The 15596-nt window shown below is 36.2% G+C and overlaps 2 protein-coding genes across 2 annotated transcripts in view; one reads left to right on the forward strand and one right to left on the reverse strand.

The window, feature by feature from the left end:
• Positions 1–15596, reverse strand: part of GBE1 (1,4-alpha-glucan branching enzyme 1) — a 306336-nt gene that overhangs the window by 184092 nt on the left and 106648 nt on the right. The window contains exon 3 of the mRNA XM_068972275.1: positions 12936–13051. Within this exon, the coding sequence (XP_068828376.1) occupies positions 12936–13051 (116 nt within the window). The remainder of the gene's footprint in view (positions 1–12935; positions 13052–15596) is intronic.
• Positions 8223–8912, forward strand: LOC138086898 (GTP-binding nuclear protein Ran-like). The gene is given in 1 exon segment (XM_068981565.1): positions 8223–8912. A coding segment is annotated over 1 exon segment (651 nt). The 5' UTR covers positions 8223–8261.

Below are 15596 nucleotides of genomic sequence, written 5' to 3' on the forward strand. Positions count from 1 at the left end.
TGGAAACATGCTCTGAGATGCTTGTGGAAGAAGGAATATTTGGTAAGTAGAGAGTGGAGTTTGGGATTATGAAAAACTTAACCAAAAATAAATTGTATATAAACTCAATACCAAAGACTTGGGTGGGGAGAGGTTATCAGGTTACTAAAATAGGGGAAAGCCATCCCATATAAAAGGGATGCTGTCTTTGCATTTGCTGAGACACAACCAAGACAGAGTTTAAGCAACAGCAAGTAATTCAGTGTAGACAGTGTACTTTATTATTGTGGACTGAATGTTTTGTCCTCCTCCAGTTTTATATGCTGAAACCCAATGCCCCAGTGTGATGGTATGGGGAGATGGGTCCTTTGGAAGGTAAATGAGGTCAAGAGCGTAGAGCTATCAGGAGTGGAATTAATGCCCTTATTAGCATCACTAGAGAGTTTGCTTCCTCTTTCTGCTCTCCACCTTGTGAAGAGACATTATCAATGAGAAGCTGGCAGACTGTAACCCAGAAAAGAGCTCTCACTAGAATTCTACAAGGTTGGCACCCTTACCTCATAGTTTCAGTCTCTAGAACTGGGAGAAATACATTTCTGTTGTTTAGAAGGCACCTAAGCTACGGCACTTTATTATGACAACCCAAACAGACCAAGACAAGGATAAGACAAGTTTGGAGAGGAACCCAAAGTCCAGAGCAAGAAAGGCTTTGTATGGAAGGCTAACAAGTATGGAATACATCCTAGAGGCCATTGTTATTCAATTCTAGAAAATAGAGAAATTATTATTTAGATATAATGATACATGGGAGTCCAACTATAAAACAGAAAAGGAATCTCTTTATTTCATGTGAGTGCTGGGGAATCTGAAAACTGACCTGATCAGCTTCTTATCACACAGTTTGAAAACCCTGTCCAATTCTTTGTGACCCCATGTACTTGTAGCCCACCAGGCTTCTCTATCCATAGGATTTCCCAGGAAAGAATACTGGAGTGGGTTGCTATTTCCTTCTCCAAGGGATCTTCTCGACCCAGGGATTGAACCTGGGTCTCCTGCATTGCAGGAGCTACTAGGGAAGTGTTCACAACTTCTGAGCTACTAGGGAAGTCTTGAAAACCTGGCTATAACCAAATCAAGAGTGAAGAGAGTTTATCATAAAGGCTTTTAAACAGAAGGATAATATGAACAGATTTCAAAATTTAGAATGATGACTGTAGATATAATATGAAAGTGAAGGGGGAAAGAGGAAACAAAGGAGAAGATCATTTATGAGGAAAAGACCATTTCAAGAAAAGAATAACACATGAAATTTTGTATTAGCAGAGACAATAGTGAAATTTTTAGAACATAAAGGATAAAGAAGAAATCCAAATGGCTGACAGGAGAAAAGGCTGATTACACACAAAGGAATAAAAATCAAATTAATCAGCATTTTATCAGCAACACTGGATATAAGACAAAACTGGATGTAGATAATAAATAAACTTTAATCATACACAAATACATAAGATCTCAAAGAGATCTCTAAAAGAATCTCTACAGGATGTTCCATATGAAAAGAAAGTGTTAACAAGTAAGCTGAAAAAACAATGACTTATGACAAGAGTGAGTTGGCAGGTGGTACACAGCAAAAGAATGTATTTTATACACGACATAACTCGAAATGATCACTCAGGAACTACAGAAGATAGAGATTCTATCACAGGCCAGGACACAGTAGAATTCATCTGTAAATCTATATGAAATACTAATGCAATATGCAGTTCAAATGATTCACAATGGTAAATGAAATTTATATGCTTCATTCATAGGTCTTATGTGTAATTATCATCATCCGGCTATTGGTACTGTTTTATTTTATATTAAGAAAACAGAGTAGGAAGGCATAGAAAACAACATGGTGGAATGGAGGGTATAGAAAGAGCAGTTGTACATGATAGTAAAGTTCTTTCTAGGAATCTTTACGACATAAAAAGAAGAAGAGAGAATATTCAGGGTTCACAAACAAGTGACTAATTTTTGTTAATTGCTAATGAGATTACTTTAGCACTTTTATATGCTCCAGAAGAGAGAGTATAAACAATTGTGAGGGGGAAAAAATGAGATCATTAAGGGTCCCAAAACACCACAAGTGAAAGAATAAACTGTTCATTATTAAAAATCATTGAGGTTTTTTTTTTTTAAGTAAGAAATGCAGGATTTAAGAAAAAGCAAAAAAGAATCTCTGTCAAAATTCTGCAACTGTATTGCCATGCATGCTTTGAGAATAAAATTTCCTAAAATAGATTCACTATTTCATTTAGTTTCCTTATATATCTTACATCTTTGTAAGTCAATATAAGTCAAACGTACTACTGCCTCCCATGTAGAATTGGTTAATTCCTATACAATCTTGCTTAATTTTATATTATTTTATTCTCTAATTAACCCTTGACAACTTATTGATAGTCATTAATCTAACCCATTAACTCTTTCAAGATCAAGCTTAGAAGGCATCTCTTCCCATAATCATTCCCTAACTATTCAGCCTATAAATTTAATTCTCCATCTTTCCAGTCTCCTAAAAATCTATCTCTAATCCCTTGGGTCCCTTCTCAGCCCCATTAATATTTAGTCAAAAATGAAGGGAACTAACAAGTTTTTTTTAAAACTTGTTAAAAGTAAAAGACAAGCATTCTATTTATTTATTCTTACTTTTCTGTTATAAACTTCTTTTTTTAAAAAAAAATAAGCTTCTTCCTCTACTCCTTTAACAGTAACAAAATGCTCAAGCAACTCATTTGTTTATGGTGAGCTTTGTCCAAGTGGACAATAAATTCAACATGCAGGCATTTTGTCTTTTATTTCTTCACATACGTCCAGGGAAGAAAGTGCAATATGTTAAGTGTAGAAAATAAAATAAAATAAAGCTAAATATGTGCTAACTAAGATATTAAGAAAGAAAAAGAACAAAATTTGATAACTTAATGTGCAGCAAGCTCAAAACAGAGGGAAACAACTCTACTTTTTACCTTGCCCATTCTCCAGAGTTATGCTAAATATTGATTAAAAGACTGCTTTGGAAACTTACACATTTATTTTGTGTTTCCTACCAACATTCTGAGGAGCTTTAAAAAAAGAAAAGAAAAACAAGTCAATTAAAAAGCCTTTATTCTCACCTACAGAGGAAGACCATTTCCTAGTATGTTATTTAGGTTCATTAACATTCAAGTTGTATTTTGCAAACACAAAGAAATATAAGTTTTGTGGTATGGGAAAGTGCATCTAATTCTAACTACACGTTCTCCCAAAATTAGATGTTTCAGGGTCTTAAAGGTTGATTAAGTTAAATCATGTAACAAAAGTAAAGGATTTTTGGGGTCATGGAAAAGAAAATCTTTATCATATAAAATAACAGATAAAGACATCACAAGCAAGAAATAATTAGTCTCACCAAAATTTTATATCCTGGCATATGATAAGAATGTAATATTCAATTGAGGCCCCAGAATTATAAAATATTCTTCTATTCAGGAAATGTACTTTTTTCTTCTTTCATTCAAATAAGGGTGTTTGAGAAGTCTGGATTAAAAATAACAAACTTAGCAAACTTCGGTTAAAATAAATAATAGCAAGCAATATAAAAAGTAAAATTAACAGAGAAAGACAGAAAAGGAGACAACAAGAGAACAGAAATCTCAACAAATTTTTGGAACTTAGTAATTGGAGAGATAAGAACATAAGTAGACAGGAAAAAATTAAAATCTGGTATTACAGAGGAAGAATCTGAAGAGAGCTAGTCAAGCTGCTTCACAGAAGCCCTAGGACTTGTCATGTGGAAGCTTCTGGTCCTATAAAGAGGTAAGATTCAATGGTAAACAGAGGTAAGATTCAATGTTAAACTGTAGGCTCTTAAACATAGCCTCTCCCTTACCGCACAAAAAAATGTGTATCCCTCCAAAATGCCACCTCTCACCCCTCAAATGGGAGATGAGAGGTTCATTCTGAAAAATACCAATTCACTGGAAAAAACCTTGATGCTGGGAAAGATTAAAGCATGAGGAGAAGAAAACAACAGAGCATGAGATGATTGAATGGCATCACTAAATCAATGGGGATGAGTTGGCGCAAACTCTGAGAGATAGTGAAGGACAAATCCCAGCATGCCGCAGTCCATGGGGTGGCAGAGTCAGACACAACTTATCAACTGAACAACAAAGGCAGGCTTCAATTCCAGAGACAATAGCACAGCAGATGGCAGAGGTGAATCAGATGGGTGAAAATAGGGGGATTCAGTGTCTTACTGAAAGTTGGGACCTTTATCCACTTTCTCTGTTCCTTATGTATGGATGCCAGTTCAGTTCAGTTCAGTGGCTCAGTTGTGTCCAACTCTTTGTGACCCCATGGACTGCAGCACGCCAGGCTTCCCTGTCCATCACGAAGTCCCAGAGCTTACTCAAACTCATGGCCTTTGAGGCGGTGATGGCATCCAACCATCTCATCCTCTTTCGTCTACTTCTCCTGCCTTCAACCTTTCCCAGCATCAGGGTCTTTTTGAAAAAGTCAGTTCTTCGCATCAGGTGGATAAAGTACTGGAGTTTCAGCTTCAACATCAGTCCTTGCAATGAATATTCAGGACTGATTTCCTTTAGGATAGACTGGTTGGCTCTCCTTGCTATCCAAGGGACTCTCAAGAGTCTTCTCCAACACCGCAGTTCAAAAGCATCAATTCTTTGGGACTCAGCTTTCTTTATAGTCCAACTCTCACATCTATACATGACTACCGGAAAAACCAGAGCTTTGACTAGACGGACTTTGTTGGCAAAGTAATGTCTCTGCTTTTTAATATGTTGTCTAGGTTGGTCAAAACTTTCCTTCCAAGGAGCAAGCGTCTTTTAATTTCATGGTTGCATTCACCATTTGCAGTGATTTTAGAGTCCCCAAAATACAGTCTGTCACTGTTTCCATTCCTCCATCAATACCCCTTCCACCCACCCCTTATAAGAGACTGGAAAATTCACCTCTGGGAAAAATAAATGACCTCAGAGCAAAATTTTCACTCCTTGCCATCAATATAAAGGCTGTCTCACTTTCTGGCTACCCAGCTGTGAAGATCACCAGGAACAAAGCTTACCGGGAACAGAATTTTCAATTGTCTTTTCCTAATAACTCTTTCTAAAACACAGTTCTATAACTAGGCAATTTAAGATAGCCTGCCACACAAAAGATAAGAGGCTAAAAAAACATAGAAAAAGAAAATTTGAAAGAAACAGTGAGGGGGTAGGGGAACAAGAAGGAAATTGGGGGAAAAAATAAAAGAAAACATCTCTAACCCTTTCAAAGAAGATAAAAGTATCTCTGAACGTTTAACAATGACAGAATCTATGTAAAAGTAGAGAAAACAAGCATGTTATTAGAAATGCTTGTAATGTGATTATGAAAATAATGCAGTTGGGGGAATTCCCTGGTGGTCCAGTGGTTAGGACCCCAAACTTTCAATGCTGAGAGCCCAGGTTTGATCCCTGGTTGGGGAACTAAGATCCCATAAGCTTCATGGTGTGGCAATAATAATAATTATAATAATGCAGTTGGAAGATACTTTTTCAAAGCAGAACAGAAAGTAAAAACGACAGGAGACTTGACAAAAGGATAAGAAAATCTAGGTGATTCAATATCCAAATACAAGAATTTCCTGAAACAGTGAACAAAAAATGTGGAGAGAAGGAAATAGATAAAAGACACAAGAAAATATTCCAGAGGTAAAGGATAAAGTGTGTGTGTGTGTATGTCTGTGTCTGTGTATGTGTGTGTCTGTGTTTGTTAGTCACTCAGTTGTGTCCAAGTCTTTACGACCTCATGGACTATAGCCTGCCAGGCTCGTCTACCCATGGAATTTTCCATGCAAGAATATTGTAGGAGATTGCCATTCCCTTCTCCAGGAGATCTTCCCAACCCAGGGATCAAACCTGGGTCTCCTGCATTACAGGTACATTCTTTACAATTTGAGCCACCAGGGAAGCCCAAAGGATAGAGTGCTTATGAGATTAACCTTAAGCAAATATTTAGATACTAACTTTTCAACATGCCATATCACTGCCCAGTGACATCCTTCTACCTAGCAATCTCATTCTGGCTATCAATAGTTAGTTTCATTTTACATAATTGATCTGATCTCTTATTCTCTAAAACCCAAACTTTCCACAAACTATCTATTAATACCTCCTATTTATTCTCATGGAAGGTCACTTCAATACTCAGCACCCTGAAAAATGGAAATGATAGTTCCACACAATAAAGCAAAAGCAAACACGGTATAAAATAATTTGCTGGGCTTTCCTGGTGGCTCAGTGGTAAACAATCCACCTGCCAAGGCAGGAGACATAGGTTCAATCCCTGACCCAGGATGATTCCACTTAGCACGGAGCAACTAAGGCCATGCGCCACAATACTGAGCCTGTGCTCTAGAGCCCATGCTCCACAACAAGAGAAGCCACCACATAGAAAAGACCACTTGCTGCAACCAGAGAAAAGCCCACGCAGCAACCAAGACCCAGTAAAGCCAAAAATGAATCAATAAATAACACTATTTTAACAGCTGTTAAATAATTTGTTAAACATGAGATAAGGCTCAAGTTCTACTTTCTTTGTATCACTTTTTTTCCTTTTTCTCTCTGTCAACCCTTAGCCTGACCAGCACTGTAGCACAATGATTAGGACCATGGACTTCTCTATTAGATAAGCCTTAATTCAAGTCAAGGCAATACCATCTACTTACCCTCTCTAAATTTCAGTGTACTTATTCATGAAATGAATATATACAGTATTTCATCTCACAGTGTTATAATCAGAACCAGATTAAATGTGGATGTAAAAAAATTTCTAATTTCATGTGTCTCATCTGAGAAAATTGCAACGTGGGTATTAGGTTCCATGACTCTTTTCCACCAATCAATTGTATAAAATCTAAATATAATTCAGAAAGCAGTGTGATCTGCTCTGAACTGAACTGTGCCCCCGCCAACTTCATATGTTGAAGCCCTAACCCCACTGTGATGGTCTCCGGAGACAAGACATTTGAGAGATAATTAGGTTTAAATGAAGTAATGAGGATGGGGGCCTAATGACAGGATTAGTGCCATATAGACAAGGGAAGAAGGCAGCTGTCTGTAAGCAAGGAAAAGAACTCTTACCAGAACTCATCCACGCTGACTAATCTCAAACTTCCAGCCTCCAAAACATGAGAAATTAAATTCCTGTTGTTTAAGCTGCCCAGAGTATGGAATTTTGTTGTTGTAGCTCTAAAAGACTAATACATGAGCCTTGAAAAGGTTAAAGATCTGCTATCAGGAAACCTCTATTCTAGTCCATTTTTTTACTGATTTGGCAAGGGAAAAGTTAAAGTACAGAAAAATCCTGAACATTTAAAAGGAGACAATACTAATTGCCATTGCTAGTTACATGGGTATTAATAGAAATGAGTTTTTAAAAAGAAGGAAATGGCGATCAGAAGACAGGAATTCTTTAGTTTGCCTCCAACCCACCTTTCGAGTTTACTGTCCTGACCTCTTGCTTTTCCTGATCTCTGACTCCTGAGCTACATCTTAGCAGTCAATTCAATCCACTTCTCACCAACTCTCTGCCCCAGGAGGCTAACCCATGTGTACCATAGTCCCTAGAAATCTGGCTTCTTATTGGGTGGGCCAATGTTGAGCCACAGGAAGAGGTCAGAGAAAGGAAGGAGTGTGGGAGATGAGAGAATTTGGCTCCTTTTTCCTCTGGCTCCTTTCCTGCAAGGTTACCATGAATTAACTGTGTCTCTCAGTAAAACTCAGTGTTCCTCTCAAGATGGCTGATTCTGTCTCCCTCTGGGTTCTAGGAACTGATCCCTGTTCCGTATGGCCTAGGCAAGGTAACAATTTGGGTCTTACTAAGTTCTCTCACCCAACCCTGCTTTTAACTCTAGAGTGGATCTCTTGTGCGTTGAACTTTGAAAACAGCATTTGGGGTGGAGGGTGGAGTGGGGGAACTGTTCAAACTGTCCTATTTTCCATAGGCCATTTACTTCCTGTTGAAACTTCAATCGATACATACACTTTTATTCACACAGTCTATCTGTCTGGTCAACTTCTAAATATGTTACCAAGTAGGCTTGAATGTCATTGCCCTTCAGTTATTTCTCCTGTTACCATCACAGGAAAAAATAAACTGTTCACTAATATTTTGCTACAATAGCACCTTATTTTTAAAGCACACACACGCCTCAGTCAGATGGGCACGGAGACGCTTCTGGAAGTAACATCGCGATGGCTGCCCAAGGAGAACCCCAAGTTCAGTTCAAACTTGTTCTGGTTGGTGATGGCGGTACTGGAAAAACTACATTAGTGAAGCATCATCTGACTGGTGAATTTGAGAAGAAGTATGTAGCTGCCTTGGGTGTTGAGGTCCATCTTCTTGTGTTCCATACCAACAGAGGACCTATTAAGTTCAATGTATGGGATACAACTGGTCAGGAGAAATTTGGTGGACTGAGAGATGGTTATTATATACAAGCTCAGTGTGCCATTATAACGTTTGACGTAACATCAAGAGTTACTTACAAGAATGTGCCTAACTGGCACAGAGATCTGGTACGAGTGTGTGAGAACATCCCAACTGTGTTGTGTGGCAAAAAAGTGGATATTAAGGACAGAAAGGTTAAGGCAAAGTCAATTGTCTTCCACTGAAAGAAGAATCTTCAGTACTATGATATTTCTGCCAAAAGTAACTACAACTTTGAAAAGCCCTTCCTCTGGCTTGCTAGAAAACTGATTGGAGACCCTAACTTGGAGTTTGTCGCCATGCCTGCTCTTGCTCCGCCAGAGGTGGTCATGGACCCAGCCTTGGCAGCACAGTACGAGCACAATTTAGAGGTTGCTCAGACAACTGCTCTCCTGGATGAAGATGATGACCTGTGAGAAAGTGAAGCTGGGGCCCAGCGTCAGAAGTCTAGTCTTATAGGCAACTGTCCTGTGATGTCAGTGGTGCAGCGTGTTTGCCACTTTATTATATAGCTAAGCAGAACATGTGCTTAATCTTTGGATGCTGAAGGAGATGGATGGGCTTTGGAGTGAATGTGGCAGTTTAAAAAAAAATACCTTCATTTTTTGGATCTGCATATTTAGGTGTTTTGGAACACAGTTGTTTCCTCGAGTTTCAAATATAAGACTGCTATAGTCACATGACAATATTGAGAGGTGGAATCTTGTTTGTTACTGTCATTCCCATTCCTTTTAGTTTAGAATCACAATAAAGTTGTATTTCAAATAAAAAAATAAATAAATAAAGCACACACACACACCGTATGTATATATAACAATTCGACTCAAGAATCTCAGGTCAAGGATAGTACCTGACACAGCATCTCAATAATTATGTAAATTCCTACAGGACAACTTACAAAGTTATTTTAATATAATTTTATTAAAGGTATATATTTTAAAATAATGAAGAAAAAATATCTTCACATAAATTAGTTTGGATATGTGTCCAGAAGAAAAAATATTAAACACACAAGTAGCATGTCTCATTATCCCTCAGGAACATAGTCTTCTATGCTTTTCTTGTATCTTTATAGCCTTGAAAGTTTAATTCACCTTAGGACATTACTTAATTTTTTTTTTCTTAGTAAAGTTATTTAAAAACATGAAAAGGGGATATTTACATGACAATGTAAGCAATGAGGTATCTTCTTCCAAATTGTTCAGTTGAAAAGACCAGGGTTTTGCAAGGAAGACAAAGTTATTATTTCAATAGTAGATAATATTCTTTTCTGAGAATGGTTATCAGATAATTCATAAGAGAAACATCCACAAGTGAGTTATAAAGGTCAATCCTTTGTGGACTGAAATAAAATTTCAAGTTCAATTTAAAACAAGATTTTTAATTACCAAGGTAAACTACCTAGGGATAATTTCAGATTGCAAGGCCAAAAACCTTATGTTAGCTGATTTTTTTATGGAAAATTTAACCCCATTCCCTGAAAGAAAAGCTGATACATCATTTCCCATAAGAGAAAAACTAATTATATCACCATATTGACATTATAATAGCATCTAAATGCTTCCTCAAAATTTGAAACATCTAAATACTATAAGTGATACTTTGGGCCTAAATTTCCAGTAAATTAACCCTCATTGAAATCCTTAGCAAATAATAATTAAGAAAGCTTACACAACAGTTGACTTGATATTTTCTGAATGTTTATCTACTGTTAGATATAAAATTTTCAAGCAAGTAAAAAGGGAAAAGATGCTTTTTAAAAAATTTTTCTTTGATTATTTCATTTCATCCAGGTCAAATGAATTTATGGAAGAAAGCATAGTATAGTACATAGATAGTATCAAAAGCACCTTCATCCATTTGGACTGGTATAACAAAACACCAGAGACTGAGTGGCTTACAAAGGGCAGAAATTGATTTCTCACAGTTTGGAAGCTGGAAGTTCAAGGTCAGCTGCCAGCATGGTCTGGTGAGGGCCTTCCTCCAGGTTGCAGACTTCTGGTTATATCTTCATATGGTGAAAAGGGCTAGAGATCTCTCTGGAGTTACAAGCTCACTAATTCTGTTTAAAGAGCTATACTCTCATGACTCACGCACACCTCTCAAAGCCCTAGTACCATCACATACTAGTGCCATCATATCAGCAATTAGCACTTTAACATATGATTTGTGAGGAGGACACAAAACATTCAGACTATAGGATAAAGTATAAAAAGTTCTGGAGTTGGCTGGGAGAAGCAAATTTCTATCATTATTACTGTACATATTAATAATCATTCATTCCTAGTAATCATTTTTCTGAGGTATAAAAACAACATATGACCGTGTTGGTTATCCACTTTAAATACAGCAGGGAGTTTGGGATGGACATGTACACACTGTTACATTTAAAATGACTAACCAACAAGGTTCTACGGCATAGCACATGGAACTCTGTTCAATGTTTGTGGCAGCCAAGGTGGGAGGTGAGTTTGGGAGAAAATGGATGTGTATGGCTGAGCCCTTTGCCATCCACCTGAAACTATCACAAAACCATTAATTGGCTATACTCCAATACAAAATTAAAAGTTCAAAAAACCTATACTCCAATACAAAATTAGAAGTTCAAAAAACCCCACAATGTATGAAAATTAATTCATTCATTGTACGTAATAAAACAGAAACAGACTCAGAGATACAGAGAACAAGCTAGTAGTCACCAGTAAAGAAGAGGGAGGGGGGAGGGAGAAGAAAGAGTATAGGATATAGATATGCAAACTGCTACTTATGAAACAGATAAGTAACTAGGATAAATTATACAGCACAGGGAAATACAGCCATTGTTTTGTAATAACTTTAAATGAGATATAATCTATAAAAATATTGAATCACTATTTTATCCCCTTGAAACTCATACAATATTGTAAATCAACTATACTTCAGTTTTAAAAACTACAAAAAAAAATAATTCATTCAACATTTAATGCAATGAGTAGGTAACATGTCAGAGCTCATAAAATCTAAGAACAGAAAAAAAATATCTGCAGCACTTCAAATAATTATAAAACTCAGTTCTTTAAAACAAAATATAACAAATGGCCAAAAGGCCCAAAACCACAATGAAACCAGTGGTATAGTGGTCACCTTGCTTCACAGTTTCCTAAAGTCAGGCCTTACAGACCATAGGAGAATCAAGCCCTTGGGTTTATTCCTTCAAAGACTGGGCATACAAATGGCTTTAACATTCAGTAAATATTTTTTGAGTGCCTACTCTGTGCCAGGCACTCTTCGAAGCCCTGAGAATATACAGTGTTAGCAAACAGAAGAGCAAAGGGTCCTGCTCTTGTGAAGCTTACACTGACTTGGAAAAGGGATTATATATATTAAATTTAAATCCCTCTTATTATATACTGTAACTACTTTTTCCTCCTTTTCACTCCAGATTAAGAAGAACTCTGGTTGCCATCCCATATTAAAATGTCTCTATTCCAGATAATATATGCTCTCCTGGGAATTATGTGTGGCAATATTTCAGTATTTTCAGGTATACTTATAATTTCAGTATCTGTAAGATAGAAAAATCTATAAAACAAACATACAATGCATTCCTTATTTTAACTCTGGTTAATACTGTTAAATAACAAATGCCAATAAAAATATGTCAGTTACAGGATTTAGTGATAAATGTGATGAATGCTGTTATATGTCCAAGGAGGGGAAAGAAAGGGACATGGAAACATATATTTATTTGAGCAATGGGCTAAAATCAAGCAAATGTTAAAGGATTTAGATAGCCTTTTACATAATCAAACCTGTAATCTGTAGTCCAGATTTGGGACCCACCCTTGAGGAGACTAGAGAGGCCACTGTGTTGACTCAGTACACCCTGAATGCAGAGCTATGCAGTCAGCCTAAGAGAGGACAAATAGAGGCCAGGCAGGCTCCAGGCTAATTCAAAGGGCTTAACAGAAGAGAAGAGGACAAACCAGAGCCCTGAAATCAAAGAGCAGAACAAAAAAAAACAAGAAAAATCATATCCCCAAAAGGTGTGGGTCTCCAACACAGTATTGCCTCATTCCCGTGGCTCATCACAAAATCAATTATATCAAGTGTGTCTTCACAGGTAAAAATTCTCTGCTCGGCTGATTTGAAGACAGGTTTCATTTCTTAAAATCAAACTTTATGTTTCCCAGGATGAACTTTTGTAATTATTCAGTCATTCTTCTAAAAGATTTCCAAAGTCGTTAACAACTAGTAAGTTCATTATCTTACCAACCAGTTGCCGTCTGACATATTTCAATTTGCTGATGACTTCTCTTAAATTTTCCTCTATTTAAAAATTTACACTGTTTCTCCTGTAATTATCAAGCATCAGTTTACATTCTAACATTTTAAATCAAACTCTGCAAACAGGACAAAAAAAATAGTAAGTTCAAATGAAAACATGAGGGAGGAAATACCTTTAGTTTGGATCCATGAGGTACTAAGACAGATCTATTCTGCTTTGGTGGGATATACAGCTCCCATTTTCCAAAATCCAGTTTTTTATATGGGTGTGAAAATGGGTTCCAATCATCTGAAATACAATAAGGAAGGTCAGTTAAAAAATAATATTCGATAAATTTCAGTCAAAGTATAATTACTGCCTACTTATACAGAATCAAATTACCTAAAAAACATTGCTTCCTAAGGTGCTAAACGAAACACTAGTCATTTAGAAAAAGGAAGTCACGCTTGTGCTGAGTCGCTTCAGTCGTGTCCGATTCTGCGATGCTATGGACTATAGCCCGCCAGTTACTCTCTCCATGAGAATTCCAAGGCAAGGATACTGGAGTGGGATCCAATTTCCTTCCCCAGGGGATCTTCATGAACCAGGAATGGAACCCACATCTTTTATGTCTCCTGCATTGGCAGGTGGGTTCTTTACCACTAGTGCCACCTAGGAAGCCCTCTGCCTTTTGTATCTGAAAATTAAAATTACAACACATTTTCCATTGTAGTTTCAGTTCTATTTGATCAATAAATAGGATGATGGGCCCCTTTTCAAGAAACACCGTCAACAAAAGGAGATAATAAGAAAAAACAGAAATGCATTCTAAGCAATTAGCTAAGATACATGTCATGGTAGAAACAAATGATGAAAAATTATTAAAATCATATTAACTAAATCCACAAGTGTGTGGTGTGTCAGAACTCAGTTAAAATCTAAAGAAATGCCTCAAACAAGAAAGGTAGAAGGCTATAAACTATAACAGGCAAAAGAGAGGTGAACTGAAAATGCTGAAAGAAAACCAAAATGAACAAAAGACCATAAACACATGAAAATTTAACATGTGATAGAGGCGGCACTATAAGTCAATGAGTAAAGGACAAACTGCCTAATAAGTGGTACTGAAATAATTGGTTATCTTTATGAGAAAAAAAACAAATCTCTTCTTAATAATGTACTAAAGAATGAAGAATCCATTAAATATAAAGATTAAATACAATAGATAAAACTGTAAAATTTTTAGAAGAAAACACAGGAAAATATATTTATAATATAAAGTTTGTAAGTGTTTTTAAACAAGACACAGAAGAATGCACACTCATATACACACACAAAACCTTAAGGAAAAGCCTAATAAAGTTGGCCACAAAAATTACACACTTATCTTCATACACAGGTAAATAGAATGACAAATTATCAACTGGGAAACTATATTTCTAATGAGTATTATCAAGAAACAGCATCCAAAATATATGAAGATTTATGAATCAATGGGAAAAAGAAAACAAACCAATATAAAAATCAAGAGATATTCAGGGGAGGACATATGAGTGACCCATAAACATACAACGATGCTCAAGCTCACTCATAAATAAGAATATGCAGCAAAAATATGAAAAGAAAACTAGGAATGTCAAACATCAAATTCTATTGTGATTTCCACTAAATAGAGGAAAGAGAACATAGGAAGCTTTAATAATATCTGTAATGTTTTATTTTTTAGGGTAGGTGGTATATACTGAGATGCTGATCACATTATCCCCTATTCGTTTATGCCTGAAATATTTCACTGTTTAAAGAAAAACATAAGCAACCCTGTGATGCCAACCACCATAGTGCTATGAAATTAGATTCTCAATTGAGGAGATAAGAAAAACAACAGGAAACTTGTTTTATTCCATGATTTCTTCTTTTACACACCAACACTTTCACCACATGTGCCTGAAGGTTTTTCACTCTCTGCCAATCTGAGTGTTACAGGTAGAGTGGGGGGAAGAAACAGCATTTAAACAGATCCTTCTAAACATTTTCCACTCCCCCTCAGAAGACAATCTGAAAATATCTAAAGGTGGTTTATCTTCAGGAACAGCTCAATAAGCTCTATGCTATTATATTCTCCTGCCCCTGAAACATCAAACATCTATTTCATCTGTTTATAATGTGACATTCCTTTAACACAGTAAAGACTTTCAGGCATAATTGGGGCAGGGAGCTTGAAATATGAATATCTACGTAGTACAGCGCTTTATACATTTACTGAATTTCTTTTTAAGCTAATCACTTAAGACAGTTAATAAACTTAAGACATGCAGCAGATCTTTTCCTGGTTAGTTAGATTTGAAAATAAAGGGTACAGTTCATTAGTTCATTCATTCATTCATTAAATACGTATTGAGTGTTTAATGTAGGCCCCGCTCAACGCCAAACTGAAAAGTAGTGTTCAGAATGACAGTTGTATTTCATCCAGAAAAGGTTAAACTGAGTAACAGCACACCAAAATGAGTAGTAAAATACATAATATAGGATCCTCTAAAAATTCAACTATAAATAAGATTGTTACTTTGAAAGTGAAGCTTTAAATATATGGGAAATTTTCATATGCAGATTTACATAAAAGCTTTACTAAATAATGCAAAAATAAATGTGGTTTTGAATATTTGTTTTCGAATATCAGTTCAAATAGTTCTTTAGCTTGCAGTCACTTGAGTTTTAAAGATGTATTTAAATGGCTAATGTTTTAATATTTGTATAAAGAAAACTACTTTTACTGAATCACATTTTCCTTTCACAGTGTCTCAATTTCCTAACATACATGTTGATTATTTCTAACCCTACACTGTAAAAAAAATGC

This window comes from Capricornis sumatraensis, chromosome 1 (genome assembly GCF_032405125.1).
Source record: "Capricornis sumatraensis isolate serow.1 chromosome 1, serow.2, whole genome shotgun sequence".
Classification (NCBI taxonomy): Eukaryota; Metazoa; Chordata; class Mammalia; order Artiodactyla; family Bovidae; genus Capricornis; species Capricornis sumatraensis.